This window comes from Poeciliopsis prolifica, unplaced genomic scaffold, assembly GCF_027474105.1.
Source record: "Poeciliopsis prolifica strain line A6 unplaced genomic scaffold, Auburn_PproV2 SCAFFOLD018, whole genome shotgun sequence".
Taxonomy (NCBI): domain Eukaryota; kingdom Metazoa; phylum Chordata; class Actinopteri; order Cyprinodontiformes; family Poeciliidae; genus Poeciliopsis; species Poeciliopsis prolifica.
Genome location: NW_026562393.1, coordinates 3,888,819 through 3,914,631, shown reverse-complemented (window position 1 = coordinate 3,914,631; position 25,813 = coordinate 3,888,819). Strand labels below are relative to the sequence as shown.

The 25,813-nt window shown below is 40.0% G+C and overlaps 1 protein-coding gene across 1 annotated transcript; it reads right to left on the bottom strand.

The window, feature by feature from the left end:
- Positions 1 to 1,952: 1,952 nt before the first annotated feature.
- On the bottom strand, positions 1,953 to 24,110 carry hs3st3b1b (heparan sulfate (glucosamine) 3-O-sulfotransferase 3B1b). The gene is made up of 2 exons (XM_055042595.1): positions 23,285 to 24,110; positions 1,953 to 5,772 (listed from the first exon to the last, which is right to left on the bottom strand). The coding sequence occupies exons 1-2, from the start codon at positions 23,809 to 23,811 to the stop codon at positions 5,154 to 5,156; spliced, it is 1,146 nt and encodes a 381-aa protein (XP_054898570.1). The 5' UTR covers positions 23,812 to 24,110; the 3' UTR covers positions 1,953 to 5,153.
- Positions 24,111 to 25,813: the final 1,703 nt, after the last annotated feature.

Below are 25,813 nucleotides of genomic sequence, written 5' to 3'. Positions count from 1 at the left end.
GTTTACTGTATATCATGAATCATAGGACAAAGAAAGTTTTAGTGAATTTGAATGTGGAAAGTTTCTTGGTGTGGGCTGTCCCGAGTATTTAACAGAAATGGGCCCTGCATGAGCAAAACTCAGAAAGCAGCAGTCATTTGGGTGAAAATGCGAATGACCGCACCAGTTGCCACTGCTGGGAGCTGAGAAAACATGTTAACAGATTGGAAAAACATTGCCTGCGTCTGCCTTGTATCTGCAGTTTGACTGGAGGCAGAATGATGTAGTAGGGGATACTTTTTTTGGAATCCTTTTGACCACTTCATGCCAGTTAAGCATCAGTTAAATGTCGTATTGCTTATTAAACATGGTTTCTCAACTCTTGTGCCATATTCTAATTCTGTGAGAAACATAGAAAATATTAAATAAGCTGATTTTTTTTTTTTTTTTTTTTATGTTTTACCGGTGTATGCACTGTCTACCCCGGTAAAACCGGTGTGGCCAATAACACTAAATAGGACACTAAGCCCTCATTAATCGAAATTGTATAATTGTTAGTAGAAAAAAGAATTTCATGTTTGACATATTATTTTGTCTTCGTACAACAAAAAGAAAAATCAGAAAACATCCTACCTTGATGAATACACTCAAAAAAGAGTCGCGATCTGAAGAAATAACTAGAACCTGCTTTGTGGCCTGTGCAGTGGACATTGTGACGATAATTTGTTTTCATCCAGAAATTTCAATTGCATGCACAGAGACGAGTTCTACACTTAATATAAACTACTTATGAATTCACATTCATCCCTGACAAAAAAGACACAAATCCTTTAATTATGCAGCTCATTGTCATTGTTTAATGTCAGTTTTAATTTTAGTTTAATTTTATTTTTTTTACTTTGTAATAAATCAAGTTACCCACTTTCAACATATCTAAAATTGCACAGTGGCATTCAAATTATATCATATTTGTTCTTTATTTATGTTAGTTGTGTTTTTGTTTTGTTTTTTAAGGGACAATGCACCATTAAGTAACAGATGTCTGCCTGTTATCTCATGGTCACAGATTTAGCTACCAACAAACACCCTGTGCAGATTCAGGATTTAAGCATTAAATCACAATGCAGACAGTTAGAATATCATTAGTTAGCATTTTGAAGGCGGTTTAAACATTTAGCTTCATATGCCTCCAACTGCTGAAAGAGTAAACACCATGGAAAGATCAAAAGAGCTGTCTGAGACATTTGGAAAGACGGTGGTTATGAGTAAATTTAAAGAGGTCTCAAAGGAATTTGATGCAAGTTATTCCACTGTCTGGAAAATAGTCAACATGTGAAGCCCAGGTGTGGCCTTCTGGTACAGATCTCCTTAGGGGCAGAATGCAAGAGAAGTCTGTGTAAACACAGAGAGCTGTTGTTATTGGTGATATGAAAGTGCATGCATACATATATATAAAATATATATGTATGCATGCACTTTATATATATATGTGTGTGTGTTTTTGTACAAGAACAAAGGATTCATTTTATATGAGCAAAAACAAACATTCTTGGAAATGAACCTCATAGCAGCTGTGGCATCTGGCTCCATGTTTAGAGTATTTGTATGGATGGAATGTTCACAGTGATGTGCAGTGTTAGTTTTCAACCAATTATAATGTGTTGCATGCAAGCCGAGCAGTTCAATGGTGGTCTCAACTAACCAGAGTGTAATTTTTCTAGAGCATTACAATTCACTGTGGGCTCTCATAGGTAAAAACCCCAACATATATTTTGCTAATGTGTCTCTTATTTTTGGGTGGAAACCTTTGGACGTCGTCAAAGAATAGTCAGTTTTAGTTTCAGGCATAGTTGGCATCAATAGCACCTTTCACATTCACTGACACCTCTGGTAAAGTTGTGCCAAAATCAGCACTAAACTCATATTTGCCTTTTGTAGGAAAATGAAGGAAGGAAAGAAAAGACACTTCGATGCTAGTTTGGTAAAATATATACTTTATTTCTTCATAAAAAGAAATATTATGAATGTTCATTATTGATTCATCTAGAAACATCTGTTCCATTTTGCTTTTTCATTGTGTAAAATTAATTTCTTTGATGTACATACAACAAAATACTTGAATTTCATGTCTTTCTTCCTTTTTTTGTACATACAGATTTGCTAGTCTAAATCATATCATATGCAGATAAGAAACATTTTTAACAGTTTTAGATCTTAGAACAGGTTGAATAAAACTCAACCATAAACAATGCAGCAAGCCGAAGGTCACCAATGACTATCGGTTTTATCCTCCAGTTAACTGCAGTACACCTTTAAGTCTTAAGGAAGATATCTGGCTTTACCTTCCAGAACAGGACGGTTTGATAGGAGAAGTCATCAATAAATGCTCAAACATTGCACTAGTGAGGGGTTGTTGGAGACTAGTAATCATTTGGAGCATTGTTACTCAGAGTGAACGCAAAAGAAAGCACAAGAAAAAGAAAATTCCCCCTGCTACCAGCTGTTGGGTGGAGGCAGTTAGTTTCAACTGAAAAGAGGAGAAGTAACCAGTTTAGTGACCATTTGCTTAAATAAAAGAAACAAGTTAATTGAGTTGGTTAGAGAGGCACAAAATGTAAAAAATAGAAAAAAAAATGGATAAACTGGGCGGTGGAGTGACAATATTACCTTTAAAGTTAATGCGAGTATAACTTGTGTACATTCAGCTGGAGCTCTATGTAAACACATAAAACCCTGTCTGGATGCTGACAATCCCTTCCTATAATTTCCGCATTTACAAAAACGACTACTACACTGGGTGTGCATAGCATAGTTTTGCACAGTATGTCACATAAATGCCACTCTGTGCCTTTGTAGTTACCCCGCTGCAGAATGTCAAAGAGTGGTAACTTCACATCCTCACAATCTTGCATATCAAGAATTCAAGTAGAAAGAGAAAAACTCAAACTAAAGGGGGAAAAAAAAGCAGATAGTGAGTAAATTGTGTAAAACGTGACAGCAACTAAAAATATTTTTTGGCAACAAGTTGAGATTTGAGATGCGTTGGTGAAAGGTGAACATATAACATATAGATAAGGCATAAAGTATAGTTAGTGTCTTGCAAAAGTATTTATACCCTTTGAACTTTAAACATTGTGTTACATTAAAATAATTATTGTGTGAGACCAACAAACAGTGGTGAATGATTGCAAAATGAAGGAAAAATTACTTTTCAAAACTTGAATTTACAAATTTCTGAAAAGTGTGCTGTGTGTGTACATGCTAACGGCTACATGAGGCTGAGATAAAACAATGCACATAACTGAACACACTATATCCACATTGAAACACGATGGTGGCTGCATCATGATGTTGGGATTCTTTTCTGCAGAAGCTGGTTTGAGCAAACCTGAAACGTGGAAGAGGATGAAAAAGTAGAGACTCAAATCAAACTGAGAGTCTGCGGCAAGTCTTGAAAAGTCATAAATGCTCTACATCCAATTTGACTCAACTTTAGATATTTTGCTATGAGAAGGCAAAAGTCATTCTATAAATGTGTATCAAAAGATTTTTGTACGTTTTTGACTCAGAAGGGACTGAGCACAAATTCATGACACACTTGAAAAACTTTCACTAGTAAAACTTTTGAAACTCACACATCTTTCTTTGAAACTTACAATTGTCCACTAATTTGTGTTGATATGTCACATAAAAAGCATACGAAAATTCAAGGTTGCAATGTGAAAACTTCCTTTGAACTGGTTAGCCTGTGAACAATAACCAGGCCACAAGGACTCCTTCTGTTTGAACAAGTGGCATTTAAGTGAGGCGTTTGTGTTTCTCAGCTCCCCTATCTGTATGCTAGACCTCTTGCAGATATGCATCTCCAGCCACCTGCAAAGGTTTTCCATTTCACAGTGAACAGAAAGGCATGCACTCCCTCTGACCCGCTTCCCTCTCCTCAACAAATCAAATGCCTCTCAAGGAAATTTGATTGAGACTTTGCGTGACCTTTGCTCTGAGCAGATAGGGCAGGAGCTTGGCTGTGAGCCAGTGAAGCAGTGAACTGGGAGGCCTGATCGATCTGCCAGTTACCTTTACCCGATTAGCATAATGTTGACATAGAGCCTTACGCGGTCCGAGATGGGATTTAGTGTTTGATGGATGGGTCACTCATTAGAGCAGGCAGCAGAAGTACTGAAAATAAAAGGGCAGCTGTATACTTTAAGCGTGAGTGACACAATGAGTATCAATTAGGTCTATTGATCAACCAGTTACTGGGTGGAATAGGATGAGTTCTGCTGCTCAGGCCTATGCAGGAACCTGAAAACCGGTTTGTATAAATGAACTGAAGCACATTGTGACAGGATGGAGTTATACAACAACTATAACTGAGAATGCACATAAATAGGTGCTCTCCACTTCTCTGTGAGCACTCTGTACCCGTAATATGGCGCCTTTTACATAGAGATGCACCGATCACGCTTTTCAAAGCCGATACCGATATATACTTAAATCTGACATGCCGATCTTAATTTTTCTACAAAGGGGAAATAACACATAAAAGTTATAAAACAGAGGTAGCAGTTTTGAATCCAACAAAAAATGAAGGGATTAAAAAATGTTCCCATTTAATGCATAAAACCATGTAGCTCCAATCTTTATCTTTAAACAGCAAAAAAAAAAAAAAATGAATCAAAATACACACAGTTTGCTTGTGTATTTTGAGTTTTAAAAGAGGGAATTCTTTGTGATGATGCATTTAATTAATAGTGCGAAAAAATATCAATAGATCAGAGATGATCAAGGGAATCGATCGGGCAATTCTGATAGATGATAGATGCATCTCTACCTTAGTAGTTATTCTAAAACATTTTCGACAACAGTCGTTGCTGATCAACTGCGTTGTGCAGCACCAGGAATTTACAGGACTACAGGTGGGGAGACAGAGAAATCCAACCTAAGATGAGGAATGTTAAAATAACACATGAGTCAGATGTTATGTACAAATCTGGTTAGGCAGCTTAGTGAATTAATTGCTTAGAAATAAAAATAAATTATTATAAAATAGATTTCTGTACATTTTACATATATATAGGAATATCTCCACCTTTTTTTTTTTTTGCCAACGAATTACATAGAAAAAAAAAAAAACTCCTATAATAAAATTAAAAAAAAGAAAGTCTTTCTTGACTTCAATCCCAACCAAAGTTATGTCCTGTCATCTGGTAGAACTTCATGTTGAAGGGCCTGTAGAAGTCCCGTAGCCTCTGCACCACCTCGGGATCAATGTTCGGATGGGTTCTCCCTTTGGTTTTTCCCAGGCAGTGGGGCTTACTGCTGCCTTCTGCCTTCTTGAGGCACGGGAATCCCTTGGTCTGGTTGAAGTAAAAGTGTTTGTCTGTGATGATCCGCTTGAGGCCCAGGAAGTCCTGCACGCGGCCCAGCTCTCCGGCCGGGTCGCTGATCAGACGCTCGCCGCTCACAAAGAGGATCTGGTCCATGGGGAAGTACTGCAGCCAGTTGTCCAGGTGCTTGGCGTAGATGCCGATCTGGATGGCGCTCCATGAGGTGTCAATGAGCCCCGTAGTCCTGTTTTTGAAGGTGAGACTCTCAAAAGAGGGAATATCGGGCTTCTTAGACAGAGTCTGTGTGTAGTCAGAGATAGCTCTGGTGACGGGGTCCCTCACTACCACGATCAGTTTGGTATCTCTGGACATGGCCGATATCCTCGCCGGGGCCTCTCTGGTCACAAAGTAGCTGGGTGTTTTCTCCATGGTGATCTGGCCCTCCAGGGTTTTCGGCATCAGATCCCTGAAGAAGAAAAAGCATACATAAAAATGTTTAGAGAGGGGAAACAAATCTGAGAAAGGTCTTGCATAATGTAATCAACTTGATGGAGTGCTCTGTGTTCTGTAATCAATGACTCACTGAGCCTGTTTAGCCTTGTTGCCGGGCTTAAAAACCTATTAGTGGAGGCAGCACTCCAACATCAACAAGCTTAGTCACTCATAAGATATCTCACTTCTGACAAGAGACTGAAACCCATTATTACATCCAACCAACCACAGTGAAGCTGCTGTGGCGGGTTTTGAAATTGGCCAATCTTGAGTTCAACTTTTTTAGAGAAAGTAGAGTTGATACCGATTTCTTTTAGATCGAGTTCCAATTCATGTTCTAAGCCCAAATATGTAAAGTGTACTGCAGATCATTTGATCATTAGAAGTTTTGAAAGCAATAGAAAACAAATTAATTACATTTAGGATTAATTTCTTTATGTGTCTAATTATATGTGCCAAATAATTTTTTGTTAAGCCAAAAAAAAAACAAAAAAAAAAACATCAGACTGACTTTTGATATTTTCTATATTTTTCTCTTATTATAGTTTTATGGAAATGCTTACTATTTACTGGATGCCCAAAAGTGCTTAGCTCCACTTTATATACCACATAATATCCATTACTGATTCGCCTGCTGGCAATTGTGCCTCACCAAAGAATAAAAAAAAAATAAATATAACATAAAGAAAAAGAAATTGGCCAAGAAAGTTGATAGCATTGCAACATACACACACAAAAAAAGGATTTAATTTTATCTGATATGAGATGGCTTTTTCTTTGAAAGGCTTTGAAATGTGCAGGAATAATGAAGTGTTACTTGAAAGAATGTGTTTTTCTTTTTTCTTTTCTTTTTTTCTTCCAGCACTGGATTGCAGAAGTAATGACTAAAGGCAGAGGTTTCATTATGATGTCAGTGTTAAGAGCTGTCCTATATCTGAAGTTCCCTTTCCCATTTTGACAAACTGGATCAGAAAGGAACACAGATACTTTGATGTAGCATGAATCATTTTTTTTTTTTTGAAAATGGTTCATGGTATGAGCTCTCTGATTTTTTTAAGATATGCCACACAAATACAAACAAAATTATTTTATGGTGAATTTTGGTGTATTTTCTTGTAGTTTGTTTTGTATTGCGGTAAATGGTTCTAAATGAACCATTTACTACCATATTAACTACTATAATAAAACCTGAACTTTTGTTAAAATGAGAGTTTATTCTGTGGAGCATTCTGGCTACTTTCCTATAACCTAACAGAAACTCTCTCAGGTAAATTTAACATTTAGAGTAGTTTCGGGAAACTTAAAGGTCACTTTAATAACCTTAATTGGCCAATGTATTTTGATTACTTTCCCCTAATCATACAGGCAGTTTCCAGTAACCTCTGAATTTACCTAGTAATTTCTGAAGGAGTGAGCAATAATTTCCATAAACGAACCTGCTAAGTTCAGTAAAGTACCTTGAGTGTTGCATAAAAAGTCTCTAATATCCTTTGGGACTCTTTAGACAGAGGGCTGTGATTTCCATAAAGCCTCCTCATAAAATCCAGAAAATGTTTGTAAAGTTGCTGATGAAAATGTTATTACCTAATGGTAACACCTATTGTTGAAGACCAAATCTGCTAATTAGATAACTTTACACTTCATATGTGGGGCCTATTGATCTTGGTGACAAATAATGACTTATCGGCTTATTTAAATGCTTTCTTGTGACTTTTAATTAAGTACTTAGGAATAGGGATAACATTAGGAAATAGAATTTTGCCAAAATCTAAAGAAACTAAAACAGAAAAAAAAAATCAAAAAATTAGCAGGACCAAAAGACAAGGGATGTTAGTGAAAACAGAAAACACTGATATCAAGTTGTACACTGTCACAGACAAGATTAACACTCATTCTACTGTTTTGACACCGCTGCAAAGACAAATACAATTAATCCTTTGTAATCCTAAACAATATGTTTACAGACTGAAAGGTGAATTTATGCACACCCACTATCCTGAAATCTGTCCCCAGAGCTTGGGCCGCTGCTCCCAAAAACACATGAAAACGCAACGATCTCAATGAAAAAGGTTCTGTTTTGAGGTGTGGAGGGAGAGAAGTGTCAGAGGTATTGCTAGGTAGCCATTAAAATGCTTTATGGAAATGGTGTTGGCAGATTTGTGTAATCCTAATGCAGCCCCAGTGATCTAATTATGATAACATCATCTTGATTACTGACACGTCAGAGGGGTGGATAAATCAAATGCAGAGGCTCATTAGTAGCCCATTGTAATCAAAACAGATCCGGTTCATGTTTTTTTATGGAGAACCCCATTTTTGCAGATAAAAAAAATGCTTTTAAAAAGCTGCAGGACCAAGACTCAAACTGTTTATGCAGCACATCAAGGAGTACGACCCAAACATGCCTCGATGTTTGTCATTCTCTTGATGCACAATGGCGATACCGGCTTCAAGATTTTCGTCCTTCCCTGTGCCAACATACAAAAAGAGTCCACGACTAACCAGAGAAAGCAAATGGCTTCCCATTTAATCCGATTTCAACGTGACAATGCAGAGTGGAGATAGGGAGGAGGCCTGGGTTACAATGTGCAAAGTGACAGATTATGCTGATCCAAGCTCAGGGAATGTTTTTTTGTGAGGGAAAAAAAAAAGAAAACATCTAGTTGTTGGGGGGTTGAAGGAGCACAAAGCAAGGGGATGGTCTGACAGCAAGAGAGAAAGAAAAGTGGTAAGGAAACTCCTAAAAGTGCCAAATCGACAAGAAAAGGACCCCCACTAATAAAAAATCCCCACCTCTGACTTTGCTTACTCTTTTTGCCCAAAAAAAAAAAGGAGGGGAATTTCAGAGGAACAAGTAGCTCTTGGAGAAACAATGACCATTATGTTCTTTTTTGATTTATGAGGTGCTGCTTTTAAAGATTCCGTCGCCAAACAGGCAGTTCTGTGACACTGGGATCCTCTTTCTTCCTGCTTTTCTTTTAGAGTGAACCATTGTCCCTGAGCGCAGGGGTGAGCAGGGCAGTGGTCAGGGGCAGAGGGGCGTGGATGGGGGGGCAGGGTGAAGAGGAGTTGTTGCAGGAAGAAGAAGAGGAGGAAGAGGAGGAGGAGGGTTGTGGGTGCCGATGGCAGGATGAGTGGAGCACTTCTCCATCCTTCAAAATCAAGTGAGAGAAACCTTTTGGAGAGCTCTTAAGAGAAGCGTGTGCCAGAATCACCCTGCAAACAACACTCTGCTCCTCTAAGATAACAACAACTCCTCTGGGTCCAACTGTCTGGCTTGAGGAAGAGTAGTTTTGTAAATAACCATCACCCTCTTCAATCCATTTGCTTTATTATGAACCCTCTTTGTTTGCCCATCCGTGCCTCTCTTAACCTCCTCTCTGAGGGTATTTCCAAGTTGAAAGGCATACCAAACATGATGATAAGACAGAATCCACAGAGACCCTTGTCAAATGACGGCCTCACACCGGGCCGCGCAACGTGGCCCTTTGGCCTCTTGTTTTTTAAAGAGTCATCATCTGGCCGGAGACAAACAGGAGGCAGGAAACAGGTTATTTCTGTCTGATGCCTCTGCCTCCCTCTTGTCATGTTTGATTTGATGATAACTGGCTGCCAATGAGCTCCCTGTGTCATAGCGTCACTCTCTAAAAGGAAGCCATTTGACAATTTTTCTCGTCAATACAAAATGTTTTCAATTGTCTCGCATGTCAGGGAAGTTGATGAAGCATTTGAATCTCAAATTAGGGTTTGTCTATTTAAATGCAGACAAATCAGAGGGTGTTTTGTATCTGCGAGCAAAGAGAGGGTGTGGTTTTAGTGTTGTGGGATCCTTAAGGTTGCATGGAGATGTTTCTATGGATGGAAAACCCTGAAGTGAGAGTTTCACTCTCGTGGGAGGTGGAGTCGCCTAAAATAACCGTGTGCGTAAATTAGCTATAAGCCAAATCAACCTTTCAGGATAAGACACACAAAACTGAAAAGAAATCAGACAGTTGCTTTGTTCTTTGTTCACGTCCTGAACTTTCCTCATGTTCTTCACCCTTTGGCCCTTTTCATTGATCTATAAGGTTCCCTAGACCTTTTGGAATCAGGGTTTGAAGTTCGACAGAAAAGGGGCGCTTCACAAACAGCAAAGAGAGGAGGGTGGAAATTGGAATAGGATTTCTGAAAGGAGCTCTTTCTTTTCAACAGCTCTCCTAACTCAGCCCTTCTCATGGACCAATGAAGCTGTTTTAGGAAATATTTAATTTCCTAAAAATGAAAGTAAAGATTTCAGGATTATCTTCAATTCTTCTTCAGCATTTACTAAATAAATTCATTCTCAACGCATGACACAGCCGCCACCATGTTTTTTTTTTTTTTTTTGTGAAGTTGGTTAACTTTTGGTCATGGTCAACTGTTAGCCACACACGGGCCCTCGTGCACAAAAGTATATGTACGGATAAAAACCACACATGATTCTGTTGGCTCACTAAATGTTTGGAAAGCACACACAGAAGCCAGGCATTTTGAAATATGGGCTCTCGGTGCTTTGCGTCTGACATCACATCTCACTGCAGAGCACAACTGTGGCTGTAAATTAAAGTAATAATGAGGACAGTTTATCTTTGCTCTGTTTCAATAACTTGAAGCTGAGCCCAGGTGTTAGCATGTTACCACGGAGAGCTTCCCGACACTTTATTTCCTCGCCGAGGAGAACCAGACTTGCCTTCTTTAAAACTCACATCTTGCATTATGGGCCTGTGCTTTCATTCTGACGCACTTTCTGCAGATGCAAAAAACAGAGGCATGCCTACCTCTACTCTTGCTATGTAATACGCCTGTCCTCTGTGTTTGCATGGACATTAGGCACCTCCACGCAACACCACAGACGCATCAGGCTGATCAGAATGAGGTTTCAAATTTATAGGCTTCACTGAGTAAAGGTGTCACTGGAAACTCAAGAGAGTGGCAGAAGCCCCCATCCAAGTCGTCTGTCTGCTAAAAGGATTAATAATTCAGGCTGGCCTAGTATCACACACTCAGGACGCTGTGTATGGGAGAGAAAATATCATCCAGCCACAGTGAGAAGAGCCGTCTGACAGCTAAATTCCTCCTCCGATTACTTGTTGTCAAAAGTGCCTGTCAGGCTGACTGGAGCTACCGCTGACTATTTTCAACTGTGGCCACTGATACATGGGTTGGCTCGCAGTGAGGAGTCAGAGCAGGTAGTGTTCACGCTTTTGTTTCACAGTGTGTGCATAATTTCAATGGATAACAGTTTTATCAGATGGGGAAAAGGAAGGGAGTTCAAAGGAAGTGGCCCCAGACTGAAAAAAAAAAAAAATAGAAAAAGAAACTCGCTGACACTTTGACACTCAAACTCCGAGGCTTAGATTTGGAGTCCTGATCTGGGTTGATGAATGCGGCTCCCAGAAACCCCCTGAACCTCGTTCTGCAGTTGCATGAAGTCAGAGCGGCATGAGAATCCGCTGACCCTCGGAGTAAACAAAACAGACGCAAATTGTCCCGCCGTCGTTTCATTCCTCACTGAAATCAGGGAGTTGCAGTCTGATTCTTCAGAGCAGAGTTCATACAGGCTGAATGTGCGTGCGTGTGTATATGAGCAGGGGAGGGAAAGTGAGTGACAGGCTCCATGAATCAACAACAAGAGAAGGAGAGTCAGGGCTTGCGGTCACACACCAACTCAACTGGTTCTGGGATCAAACCAGTTTGGTTTCTGGAGGCAACATCAGACGCTGCAAAGTAAAAGAAATAAACAGAAAACTGTTGCTGCTCGAGACATTCCTCTCTGACACTATCGCGGTCTGCAAGCACAAATTATTCAATTTTGCACCGAGCTCTCTCAAAATGTGTTTTTAAGTATATCTGCTGCTCTTTGGCACCTTTTGGGATGCAAACCAAGAATGTGCAGAGCCATAAAGGCCTGTGTGGAATTACAGAGCGTTAATAACTCTGCAGAGACGCGAGACAGCCCACCATGTGGCATAAATAAAACAGAGGAGTTGGTGAAAGGGATGGCAGCGAGCAGAAAATAGCAGTACCTCCTCCTGTCCCCTGGGGAATTGGGGAGGGGAGAGCATTCCTTCACAAGTACCATCCATTTTTCTCTTCTGCCTTTTACAGAGGTCGCCCAGAAAGCTTTGCAGGTTTGAAACGAAAATGACGGGTGCATTTCATTGCTGACACTCAAAACATCTTTGCAGTTTGTCTGACGTGATACAAGATGAGAACACGCAAACTTTCAAACCGACCACCCAATTTGTTTAGCTCTCACAATTTGCTCTAATCAGTATTCGCTGAAGAATCAGTGCTAATATGGCAATCAAAAGTACTTCTGGGTTGTTATATATAAATAGAGCAACATAAAGTAAGGTAAATTTGCAAAGTGGAGGAATTTTTCTCCATTTGAACACATTTCATACCATAGCAGTTCTGGCTGTCTGCTGACAACAGCACTTTGTTGCATCAATTTCCTATGTCTGAAAATATATCTTCAATTCTTCTACAGTATTTACTAAATACTGAAAATATATATTTTTTAATCCTTTTCATCTGCCCACTCCTTCACAAGACCCAGATCTCTTTAGTATTTGTCTAACAGCTTTTCTGATCACTGATTCTTTCACCTGAACTGCAGTTTCTTGATATCTTCTCTGAAAAGTGCAGGGAAGGCCCATGTCTTTGGAGGTTTACAGTCGTGTCATCATGTTTTGTTTAGTTTTTTTTAAAAAGTTTTGGGACTTTTTTTTTTTGTAACTTGTAAACCCTTCACTAAACTTCACAAGCTGTGTTCCTTGGTCTTCAGTATGCTAATCTGACAAACCTTTAAGGCCAACCCAGGACAGCTGGATTAAATCTGGCTTTTGAAGGTAATCAATTCCACTGGATTTTATTTATGGGTGTCAGATTAAACTGAAACGGACATAGATGCCAGATTCACTTTTCCGTTTTTTTTGTTGTAAAATAGAAAAAAAAAAAAACACACAGCCACAAATTATTCTCCTTACACTTCACAATTAAGCTTTGTGTTGGTGTAACAAGCAAAACCCTGATAAAACACATTTTTGCTTGTGACATGACAAAGTGCAAAAAGTCTGTACGTCTGAATACTTTTGCCAGACTCTATGGCTGACAGATTCCACTTCTCCATCAGCACTGGAGTGGCTGACAGCTCGGATGCAAAAAATAAATAAATAAATAAAAATCGATGGACCGTGAAAAAATGGGGAAAAAAAGATGGAAACAATACGGGCAAACAGGAACGAGAAGCTCCAGGTGAAGACTGATGCGTGGTAGCATTTGTGTGTGTGGGCAGAATCAAGCATTCTGACTGATTTCCTGACACTTGACATGCACCAGGAGGCACATGACTCCTTGATCTCTCTGCAGTGAAGCTGAATAAAAGATGAAACAGACTGGAGATGAACATACATGTCGCCACCCCCTCCGTTCTCTCGAGACGTGCGGAGACAGAAGCAGTGAGGGAGCTGCTTTGCATCCTGTTTGAATTGGCTGTCAGCCGTAACGGCATGCACACCTTTTTGAAGACAGGTGAACTACATACCGTGCGCGTGGGTGTGCGTGCACGAGGACGAGGACGAGGGGGATTTCCTCTTTAATGTCACTCACATCTCCCTGTGTGTTGAGGTTATTATTTTGCTTCCATTCACACTGCAGCTGTCGTTGCAGGTTAATGCTTCACAAATTCCTAAAGACAGCCTGACGTTCCAACATGTAATTAGCTGCATGGAGTCGGAAATCACCAGTATTGACAATTAACCTGCTGCATTCAGAGGAAAATGGGAAACATCAGCATTCCTTTGGTAAGCCTACGCTTCCCTCTACATTTCAGCCTACCTGTTGTATCTGTTGCATTGTATTGACAAAAACTATTAAAAATGTCTTCTGGCTACATTAAAACACAATGTGTTCAGTTTTCTAATATTTATTATTATTTATTTTTGATTAGGTTATGATTTTGTGTTTTAGTTTTTGAACTCAGTTTAATATATATTTTTTTAAAAAACAACTACGTATGCTTTAAAATCTTCCCATCCATCCAAATTAATGGGTTATTAAATAATTGAAAAGATAACTGACTCATTCCTTAATTTGTCAATTGGCTACCCATCCATCTGTCCATATACAGCTACCATCCAATATAGATAATATTTTGGTAAGAAAAGAAAAATAATTAAAATGATGACTCAATTGTCACAAATTTGAGAGTTTATATGAGACTTTGAAATCAGAGGTATTTGAATAGAATAACGTGACTCTATTTACCGAATATGTGTGTGAGTTATTTGTATCACATGTGCGATTCGGCGCACACTAACTGGCGTGAAGAGAGCGTATAGCTGGCTTGTCTGACCTGAAGTCAAAGTGTTTTTACAGCTTTTACGAGGAAACCCAACAACACTTATGTGGAAAAGCAGAAAGCGATAGTGTGAATCAGGCAGGGAGAGGTGACTCAGGGGCTTCTAATGAGCTCTGCTCTTTTACTGCCAGGCTAATGGAAACCTCAGGGGGCCTTGGTCGCTCTCAGTCTGAGCCTGGTGTGTATGTCCTCTCTCCCACAGGCAGATCTGCTCTGCAGCACTCTAATGGGTACCTTTGGGACTTTATACCGGGACAAGTGTGGCGTGTCGGCAGGTTCTCTTCCCAGAACATGAGCGAGGACTTCCTCTGCTGAGCTATCTTTAGTACAAGTTTTTCTTTTTCTCCTCCAGGTGGGCTGCTCTAATGTGCCAAGGAGTGTTTATTTGGCTGCCATGAATGACCAACAGCTCCAAAGGGAGGGCGTCTGGTTCTGATCTGACATGTTTAACAACATCCAAATTAACGCCTTATTAAAAGGGCCTGATTCAAACATTTCGCAGAGGGAAGCTTGTTGACTGCTTGTACACAAAACTACTTTCATAAAGCTTTTGGAAAGCATGTTGTCATATGAGAAATTTCTAAACATGATGAAAGGCTTAAGGTGTGAAACTTCCTGTCAGCCCCCCAGTCCCCAATTTCCATATTATCTTCACTGAACAACAGGAGCCGGGTGCTGAGGGGAAACAACACACCCCAGTGCTGCCACTCCTCTCTCCACAGGTCTCTCCTTTCACCATTAACTGGTTGTAATTTAGGCTTGAAAAGCGCCTTTTCTCCATTTCTTTGCCCCCTGGTCACTGTGTGTGTTTTTAAATAGGCCATGCCAGCTTAGGCAGCGGGGAAAGAGGGCTTCCGCGCTGACCGAAAAGGGAGAGCAGCGAGGCCTGCCACGAGCCCCGCCCAGGAATGGACAAACTGAGCGCAACATGTGACACTATTCTTGCCCGTCAGTGGCAAGAGTGCACAGCTGGAAGAGTGGAGAGCAAGTTTTCATAAAGAGGATGGCTTAAGGAATATATATGGCGGTTTTTTAGGGAGTAACTGGGAGCTGGACGTTTCTTTTGTGTGTGTGTTATCATTGAGGGTTTGAGCAGAGAATGCGAACCTGCTGTCAGCTGTACGGTTGGCTGAGTCTTGGAGGAGCCTAGGAGTTCCAGGAATCAGGAAACAAGCTGAGATCTAAAGTATCCTATCATCCAAACTCAAGGGTTTTCTCTCCACAACTGCACGAAGCACTTACATGCTTGCTGCTACAGTGCTTAGCAGAGATTATTTTTTTAAATATTCACCAGGATTCTATATGATAGTGAATGAACTAGAGAAAAAAAAATAGAGAATCATTATGAAGAGGACAGGGTAGGTCTGTTTGGAAGGATGTATAGAGCATGGTTAGGTTACAAAATAATTTTCCCAAGCTTTCAACATCTCATAGAGAGCTGTTTAATCCATTTGAAAATAGATGGCACAACCGCAAAATTACCAAGACATGACTGCTCATCTAAACCAGCAGGCCAGGCACACAGGTCAATCTCTTATCCAAATATTAAAAGGCCATAAAGAGTCAATAAGAGTAATCCATCTAAACAAGCAGAGCATCAATCAGAGAGACAGCCAAGAGGCCCATGGTGCCTCTGGAGGAGCTGCAAAGAGCCACAACTCAGGTGAAATAATCTGAGCAGGAAAACTATTTGTTGTGGATTTCATAAATATTGCATGGTCAACAACAAAACAACTGTTTGAAGAAAATCCCATTATGAATTTGCAACAATCCACATAGTGAACACAGATTACAATCCTGCACATCCTGCTGATTGAACAAATCGCACAAAGAAGCTGCATCGTGTTCTGATGACGCTCATCTGTGACTGGTCAGAGTTGATGGATGGAGCCAAAACAAGGCCATAAAAAGTAAACCGGTAGCTGCAAAATACTTGAACCTAGAGTCAAGATTTCCCTTTCTGCAGAAAGAGAATGCTAAACACTCAGCCATACTTCCAATAAAATGATTTAGCCAAGTCAAACTACAGATCTATATCTAGTTGAAATGCACAAAATCCAAAAGCCATGAATGGCTATTCTTTAGATTCACAACTATGGGCTACTTTGGACTGGTCTGTCACATTAAATCAGAATGGACACTGAAGTTTGTGATTTGAATGTGGTAAAATGTGAAGATATTTTGAGCACTTAGTAGTTTTTAATCACTAGTCCTTCAGGGTTTCTGAGGACTCTTAAAAGAGCCACTGATTGAGACCACGTTTGACTGAGTCCGACTCTGAACAGTGGTGGTGTAAAACTTTTTGCATAACTTTGTAAAGCTTTAAAACCACATTGCCAAAATCCATGGCGGGATTTGCAGCTTCCTGTATGGCTGCAGATGGTCAACACGCTGCCTCTGTCAGCGAGCAGTCATGGGTCTGACCCCCAGTCCAAAGCCTTTAACCCATCTCTATACATCACCTCCAATCAGGCCTGACCGATCAATACTCCTCATCCCAGAGGAGCCGGGTTGCTGTGACATTTGTGTTCTCTGTCTGACTGTTGCAGCCTCTTGTGATTGAAGATGAAGATTATTTGTGGTTCCACAGCTGAGCCTGTCCAAACCACCCCACAACATTTCCCCAATGTATGAAAACACTAGCAATATTCGCTTTTTGTTTCCCCCCTGCCCCTTTTCTCGTCTTCAGGGCCTGATGCCTTTCACTGACACTCTATAGAACCAGGTGGCCTCTTTGGCCATTCAGAGGAAGGAAGCACGGCGAGGTCAGCGTGGCAACAAAACAGCAGACGGGTCACCTACGTGGAAACAGGAGAGCTCCTGCAGCGAGCTGATAAAAGGGCATGCAGCCATCCAGAACTGTACCCGACATGGCCGGGAGCCGCGGCCTGACTCCGGTTTAAGAACTATCAGAGATGGAGGAGACACATAACGGCTTTCAAACCGCGCAGACTTCCGCAATCAGACAGTCGGATAAGTGTTTTTTCTTCCTGTCTCTCCCTCCTTTTCAACAATGCTACACTTGTCCCTTTGTAGCACCTTAAGCAGCTTCTGCTGATGCTGCTTTGTGGGTATGTTTACCTCCACAGAGTTTTTATCACAGCTAAGATACAAAAGGGAGACCCGAGAGACATCCTGCTCAGCACGGCGCCAATTCAGCCCCAGCAGACTCCTGACAACAGCCGGAACCCGAACCGCATTAAGTGAAGAACAGAAGCTGCACAGCTCAGGCATGAACATTAACTCTTATGATGTTTCAGAGCAGAAACCAACATATGACTGACAAACCACTTAGGTGCTCCAGTGAAAAAAACTTCTCAGCAGCACCAGCAGTGCATACAGGAGGTTTTGTCGTGTCACAAATTCAAATTTCTTTGAATCTTATTGAGATTTATGTCATATCAAAACACAAGGTAATGCTTACTGATGAAGTCGAAGAAGGATGTGAGTTTATTTTTATTTATTTTTTTCCCCACCATAATTAGTTTTCCAACTCTTGACACAGATTCCCAACTGGCTTTTGGTCTGGACTTTGACTGTGCCATTCAAACAAATTAACAAGCTTTGATTCAAACCATTCCAGTTTAGCTCTGACTGTGTGTAAGATAAACCTCCATGCCAGTCCGTTGCTTTCCTTGGTTTCCATGTTCCTGTTTGTTTCCTAATGGTCTCAAACAAACATCTGAGGTTTTCACCAAACAGCTGAATTTATACTGAGCTTAAATAATTAAACAGGTGAACTACTACCAGGCAATCTGTTGCAATGGATTGTATTTGTGGGTGACTGGAATAAAAAGGGCCCCTTTTTAGATTTCAAAATTTTGAAAACGAGGTAGTTCTTGTCCTTCATTTTCATTATGCACTACTTTGGACTACCACTTAAAATCCCAAAAGAAACAAAGTTTGTGGTTTTAACATGACCAAATATGAAAACTGCTCATACAGTGTGAATACTTTCACAAATGACTGTGTAAAACAAGTCCATGCGACCGTACTCTCCCTCCCCAACATATGCTTGGCTTCTGGTTTACATCTAAAGGGAGGAGCGTCAGCCTGGGCCCTGCGAGCTGAGACCAGAGCCCACGACACGACAGCAAGACCACAAAGCAGCAGTTATATATCAAAGCCCCATCTGAGCCAATATGGCTAACTGGAGTATGAAAAGAGCAACACGGACCACAGGCTGACAGACAAGGGCCTGCAGTCAGTGAGAGTAAATAAAATTAACTCTTTGGAAAAATGTTTCAGCTGTTTTTTTTGTTTTGTTTTGTTTTTTTCCAAGTGATGGAAGGGTGATTCAGAGTGGCATTGCTGTTAAAATAATAAGAAGTATAGAGTTTTAATATTTCATCACCCAGAAGTAGAAATGATATACTGTATGCAAATACTTTTACTTTATATCAGTTTAATGCATAAAATCTGAAAACTCCCACTATTTTCAGTCTTACTAAATGTTTTATTAAAATGTGGTGCATCTGATTTGAAGGAAATATTTTGCAGATTGATCCATTGGTAGAACTAAATCTGTAAATGTCTTCTGTTGGACTTAATACCACTCTGTCTCTCAAAGAACATGCAACATGTCTTTTCATTTAACATTAACTGTTTTTTTTTTTTTTGTTTTTTAAAGCTCTTACACAATGCAAGCTCTTATATTTCTGCACCTTACAAAGTAAGTTGGCATTAAAAAAAAATAAAAGTCACTTAACTGGAAGCGTCCTGTCATGTTTGAAATACTAGATGTGCTCCCATTCTGAATAGTGCATGTGTATTGGGATAAATGGTGGATTTTGCAGATCGAGAGGTATGCGTCACTTCCACTCTCCACATTTAACCAGCAACAGGAGGAAAGGTTTCTGTTCCACACACGCACCCAAATAGATCATTATAAGCTGAATTAGTGAGAGAGAAACAAGATGTTCTAAATTGGAAGCTCCATGTGTTTTCAGTATAGAGGGGTGAGTGAATCTTTATTAGTGTAGACAGAGCCCCCGCACACAGCATGAGGTTAGGTTATGTTACAGTTGGTCGCTGCTGCGATTTTTTTGCAGATTCAGTTGTGTCGATTCTGTAACGATGAACTGTGCCACAGATACGTATGGCACTTTCTCTTCCTTCATGAACTACACACAAGACAGATACATCTGTCAAACCATAAATTAGAACAGCTCCACTTTTTACATATTCGTAGACTTCCACTAGTCTTTGTATTGTTTTGACTAAATATCTCCTTTACATTAAAATTTCCTCAAATTTCTCCATATATTCCAGTTTGTAATTTAGGTTACAAACTGGCAGTTTCCAAAGTACTAAATACTTATTAAATATTTAATACAAGATAGCATTCTCTTCAATTACTCTTTGAAGCAGAGGTTTTATTTGTCTTTATAATTATGTTTATAATTATTATTGTTTATGACTGTGTTTTGGATAAAATAAACTGTCTAAACTCAATAAAAGAGACTTTCGTCTGGATCGCACACAATTTTTGAGAGTTCTTATAATAAATTCTCGAATGTGTCAATACTTTTGCAATTTAACTAAAGACAACTTCTCGTATAATGGTAAAACAGGTGCAAACAGAAACTAATGAATCAATGTTTCTGTTCACAGTGTGACCCTTTGAGCTCCAACTGCCTCTTTATGGATGTATATGTGTTCCTTTAGGCCAGTTCATGCTTGACCACACAGTGAAAATGTGTACCTCCTGATACGAGGACCCCTCGGTTAAACGCATGAATCACATGTTTTTGTCTTCGGCACAAATAAAAACTGTCAGAGGACATCAGAAATCCACAAAAAGAGTTGTTATCTCCACCTCCTCCTCTTTCGCACTCGCTTTGTGGAATCCCAGCTTTAAATGCGTGTCCGGAAAGGAGGGAGGGGACGGCTGGGAGATTGTGCAAATGAACAAACAAAACGAGAAGAGGTTACTTGCACAACCCCTGATACAACAATAACTGTCTCAATCTCGTCCCCATAAATGATCAGATCAGATTGCCGTAGCGTTCATTTCAATGCCATGCAGCTCTTATTTATTTTTGTTCTGTTTTTCTTCTGTCTGGAAAATTCCATCTCTTTCCCCAAAGTCATCTCCAGTATCAGGTCCTAATAGTACACTCAGGAGGGCTTGGTGATGAATAAAGTATGATTTCCTGTCCATCTTCTCTCCAAAAAGAGAAGAAAAAAAATTCCACCTAAAAAAAAAAAAAATACAAAAAAAAAACTGTGTCATGATAGATTTTGCTTTCAATTATACTGAAGAAGCTTTGAACAAAATCTTCCTTAAATATCCAATTGCTTTTCAAATGCTTTTCTTAGAATAAACTTAGAATCTAAAACACAAATCTAAGCAACTGGGGGGAAAAAAGGAAAAGAAACGTCTTAAGACTTGACTTCTTCTCAGAGTGTAAGATCAGTATTAGATTTCACGGCCTGAGACGCTGCAGAGACGCTTTTCCACATGCAGTTGGAAGCTCCGTAGGTGGAAACAGTAAAATAACAGCCTGCCTGCACAGTCCCCAAAACTTTCAAACTGGTGGCAGTAAATCAAAGTTTGTATCACAGCAGGCGCACAAAGCATCACAAAAACCAGGGACTGGTGTCCCTATTTCAAATGCTCCTAACATTTGGTTCTAATTCAGAAACTTTTCCACCCTCTTCTACATTGTTGAAGCGTAATGCTCTGTATATTTAAACATCCATTTGGTCATTATTAACGCACGAGGTGGTTCTCGTTATCCTTGCAAAAACTATGTGGCGACAAAAAAAAAAAGAGATCTTAATGTTACGAGTAATTTCAGTTGCTGATTTACAAACGGTCGAAGTAACTGATGAGGATTAAAAACCGCAGTTTGACCTTAAATAGGCTTTAAAACCTGTGCACAATAGAAAAGATTGATCAAATGAGTAAAATCTGCTAAAAACAAATGACGTCTGATTGTGTTGAGCGCAAACAAATGCAGTAATTAAGCTCAAAAGTGCTCCAGCTCCTCACATTAACACTTTATGATGTAAATGAACAGGATAAACTTGGTTTAAGGGGTTTTATTCCACAAATAACTTTTGTTCACTAAATCCCCCTTTTTACACTGTTTAGAAACAACTGACACACTAACGGTAGAAAAGGATGAAAGAGCAGACCAACTTTTCTTTCATTCCCCCCCTGCCCCCAACCATAGGCGTTGCCGGGCCCGTTTTTTACCCCGGTGTTCCAGCACGTATCTGCCCCAGTAAAGTTATCTGATCAAATTTCAACAATTACAGCCCAAAGATTCACATAAAATGATCACAGGAAGCTCCAGGAAGAGAAAGATAAAGGAATAAGGAAAGATTAAAGATTCATGCACGGTACCGTTTATACCGATAAGTGTTGCCGGCTATGCTCCCATACAAATGCACTAGAAAAAGTTCAGTACAAGAAACCTTGCACACACACACGTGAACCAAAATGTGATTTATATTCGAATTGCAATAACAAAGCAGGTTCTTCCATGAATCTGTTTCATCTGAAAAAACTACAACTGGATTTTTATTGTTATTATTATTATTGATAAATAGGCATCTGGCTACAGCTGCTGGTTTTGCAATAGAAAACCAAGTTGCAATAGTTTCTTGATGAATTTCTACCAGATCGGCCTAAAGCCTTCGCGGAGCATTTGCCTCACACTACAAAACAAATGGTTGGTTCACTGAGCATGAACTGCATGGCACCCATGTAATTAGCTTCTATTTGCTGCAGTCAAAGTAATTCACATTTTTCACTCCAACGTGGAAGCTCAGCTCATTTCACACATTTCTCCTGACAGAGTCTTGTGGAGCACAAACAAAACTCCGGGGTGAGAAGGTTCTGGATTTTCTTTCCTCATGAAGCACGGTAATTAAAATCTCTCACATCATATTTGAGATTTAAAGTCCAGACTCTTATGGAAGAGTTGATAATAGCTCTTTAAAACAAGGCAAAGCCATGTGGCAGCCATCTGAAAATCATAATTCAGAACTCAAGTCTACATGAGCTTAAAAAGTTCACCAGGTCTTATTAAAGTACTTTAATTGTCTTACTTGCATAGCATTTCATTGTTTCTATAGAAATTCAAAATAAAAGAAAATTCACTGCATGTTTACAATATAAATTCTGTGAAGGTCATGATGTCTGTTTGTGAAGAATTTTTCTTTTTTTTTCCCCCACAAAAGTTCTATTTCTAGCGATGTCAAAGGGTAATTACTTTTTGTTCCAGTTCATTAAAGAATTAAGAGATGAATTTACAGTCAGCAGCTTGTTTCTTACAATGAAGGATCCTGACGGATGTTAGAATGATGAATAATTTATACAGGTTTCAATCGGCCCTGATCTACCTAATATTTACTTTATGAAAGTTCTCAAAAAAAAAAAAAAGGTCTGTAGGATTTGGAGACATAGATCAAATCCAATTGCAAATCAATCCACAACGCAAAGTCGGAGTTTATATTTCTATACCGCTTCTTATCGCAAAATCAGGCTCTGACTTTTGTAACGCCAAAGCTTCAGTCAGCAGAAACTCGCCTTTATCCAACCTCACTGGGCCGCGACACCGACCATCAGAAAGTTGACACGGAAGCGCCTCGACGGTGGAGGTGCAGTGTTGCGCCGCGTCCAACAGAGATCACTGCGCATCGCGGAACTGGCGTCTGAGCCGCCGCAGCGGCTTCATATAAGCGTCAACATATGTTTAAAAAAAAAAACATAATTAAGCCACATGCTTACAACAACCGGTCGACTGAAAAATTAAGAGTTAATTGACTAATGAGGCCAAACATGTTTTAAATAGATCACATTAGTCTGATCATTTTGTTATGCATAGGTCGGAATTGAATTCCACTTCCATTTCCTCAATTTTCTGTTATAGTTATTATAAAGATTACAATTGCGCCTTCGTTAGCCAAATTTGCTAGATGTGAACATGCAGTTGTGCGTAAAAGTAACAGAAACAAGCTTTATTTTTTCTTCCAGTGAAAGTCTCCCATCTTTTCAATTTTCATAGTGTTATAAGCGCAGAGTTATTTAAGATTATATCTTTCAATTAATAACAATTTTTATTATTATTATTATTATTAATTTTATTACCTGTACCACTCCAGTCCGTTCTCGTAGTTGCGGTCAAAGAAGTGCGGCTCCGCTCCCACGGCCCTGATGTCCGGGTGGACCCGCAGGAACTCCAGCAGAGCCCGCGTTCCTCCTTTCTTCACCCCGATGATGATCGCCTGCGGCAGCTTCTTGCTCCCGGAGCCGTTGGAGAAGCTGGACATGGCGCTCGGATCCGGAACTCTGTCTCTCTCCGCGTCCAGCAGGTCTCTGGACGCCGCGGTCCTGATGGACGGCTCCTCGTAGTCGCTCTCCACGTCTTCCCAGGGCTGCGGCTTGGCCAGCAGTCTGGTCACCAGGTCCGACCTCCTGGCCGTCGCCGGAGCCGTCTCCTTGCCCCGCGGGGTGTCCACCATCACCAAGCCGGGCACGGTGGAGCAGTAGCCCACGCAGGAGTAGAGCATGTAAACCCAGACTACGAACATGATGCTGAGCAGGAGAAGTTTCTTCTTCACGGGGCTGGACCAGAAGGCATGCAGGCTGTGGAAAACCGGGCTATAATATTCCATAAGCCTTCCTGGAGCAAATCAGATCCCAGCGGCGCATAGTGCCCAAACTCACTCCCTCTGGCACCTCTGCAATCCCCGCGAAATTAAACACATGCTCCCCCACTTCAAAAAAAAAGGGAAAAAAAAAACTCACTAAAATGATAAAATAACAATAGTAATAATAAAAAAAAACTTATAAAGAAAAACACATAACAACTAAAGTGAACGGGATCGAAGAGATGGAGACATCCGGGAATGAGATCATAGTTTCGGCTAAAACTGTGGAATTGAGCCGCGTCGCTCCTCGCTGCTGCTGCTGCTGCAGCTTCGTCTCATCAGCTTAGTGACAGCCGCTGCCGGAGCCGCTCACCTTATAAGGAGCCGCAAGCTGGAGTGACGGCGGCTTTCAGCCAATCAGAAGCGAGGAGCTTAAATATGCAGCCGTTTGTTTACAGAAGAGGACCAATCGGATGGAGGGAGGGGGGCGTTTCTGAGCCGTGGGATCCTCGGTATGGAAATTAGACGCGTGTGCGCGTCCGCGTGCGTGAGAGCTCTCTCTCTCTCTCGCCGCGCGTGTGTGTGTGTGTATGTCTGTGTGTGTGTGTGTGTGTGTGTGTGTATGTCTGCGTGTGTGTGTGTGTGTGTGTGTGTGTGTGTGTGTGTGTGTGTGTGTGTGTGTGTGTGTGTGTGTGTGTGTGTGTGAGATGCTGAGAGGGAGTTTGGAAAACGTTCTTATTTTGCAATTAAACTGCGGTTTTTCACGGGTTTCCCTGCAGGCACGCAGTTCACATGAGTTCAGACGACCTGAAACTTAACAGTTTATTTTGACTTGTCTGCACATGGTGTCTGACTTTGCTTTCCCAACAGCAAAATAACCCTTTCTTTTATTTATGTATTTTTTTTTTTTTTTTGTTATGCAACAAAAGTAGGCAAATGCTTAGTATGAAAATTAAACGCTACCTCCATCTGTTAATTATATACTAATAAAACTGTAATTTGGAATTGAACCAATTAACTGTTTCACCATTTTGCAAACGTTTATTAATCTAGATATCTATCCAGATAACGATGGAAGAATTAATAAAGCTTCACAGCTAAAATCATCTTATGTTAAATAGTTATTCAACACAGTTAGTGAAATTGCATTATCGTAATTAATAATTCATTAAAAATAATTACTAAAATAAACTTGTTTCTAACTGTTCTGTTTTTGTTGACTTGAACTCTTTATTTATATTTTAGTGAAGAAAAAAAGTATGAATAAACAAATATGTGGTTGATCACCAGGAGGTTCATACACAGAATATTAACATGAAAAAGGCATTTCTGAATATATAATCATCTTTCTTTTTTTTCTTTTTTTTATGTGAACTTAAAACCTAAATGTTCAACAGTTCAAAAGACCTGTTTTCTGTATGCAGAGCTTGTATCACACCTCAGCTGGATTTCTCCAAAGCAGCCAAATTAAGTCCGAAATACCAATAAAAGTTTAAAATAAAATAAAAAATCTGGAATATAAACCTGTTCCCCTGACAACCTGTTGCTCTCTGAAATCACTGCCTCGTGACGAGCAAGTGCAAAAATTTGACTCCAAATTAGTTAAAGCTGGATAAGCACCTCTCTCTTCCAATGCGAAAACCTTCTTGGCCACGATGACAATTGTCGACATTTGCTACATTTATTCGTAATACGACCCATATGAGCATATGAGCCGTACCATCCTATTGCTGGACATCACACACTATGCATAGCAATCGACTGAACCAACACCTGGAGGTACATTTAAGTAGAAACTTATTATTGCTGGAATTTAATTAGTTTTGAACGTCACAATTGAAAAAAAAAACAAAATAAACAACAACAAAAAAAACTAGTAAAATATAAGAGCTCAAATTTCACACTTCGATTCTTTTTTGAGTGTATTCATTTACCAGTTAACACACACATATAAAATCAGCTGATTAAAGCAAAGAAAGACAATTGTCTCCATTTCTTTACCCATGCAAATTTGCTGCACGGTTTA

What these genes read in the sequence shown, in the direction of transcription:
- hs3st3b1b (XM_055042595.1), bottom strand. Translation starts at nt 23,811, where the DNA reads ATGGAATATTATAGCCCGGTTTTCCACAGCCTGCATGCCTTCTGGTCC. An exon ending in AACGGACTGGAGTGGTACAG is followed by an intron (nt 5,773 to 23,284) that starts GTAATAAAATTA and finishes TTTCTTCTTCAG; the next exon opens with GGATCTGATGCCGAAAACCC.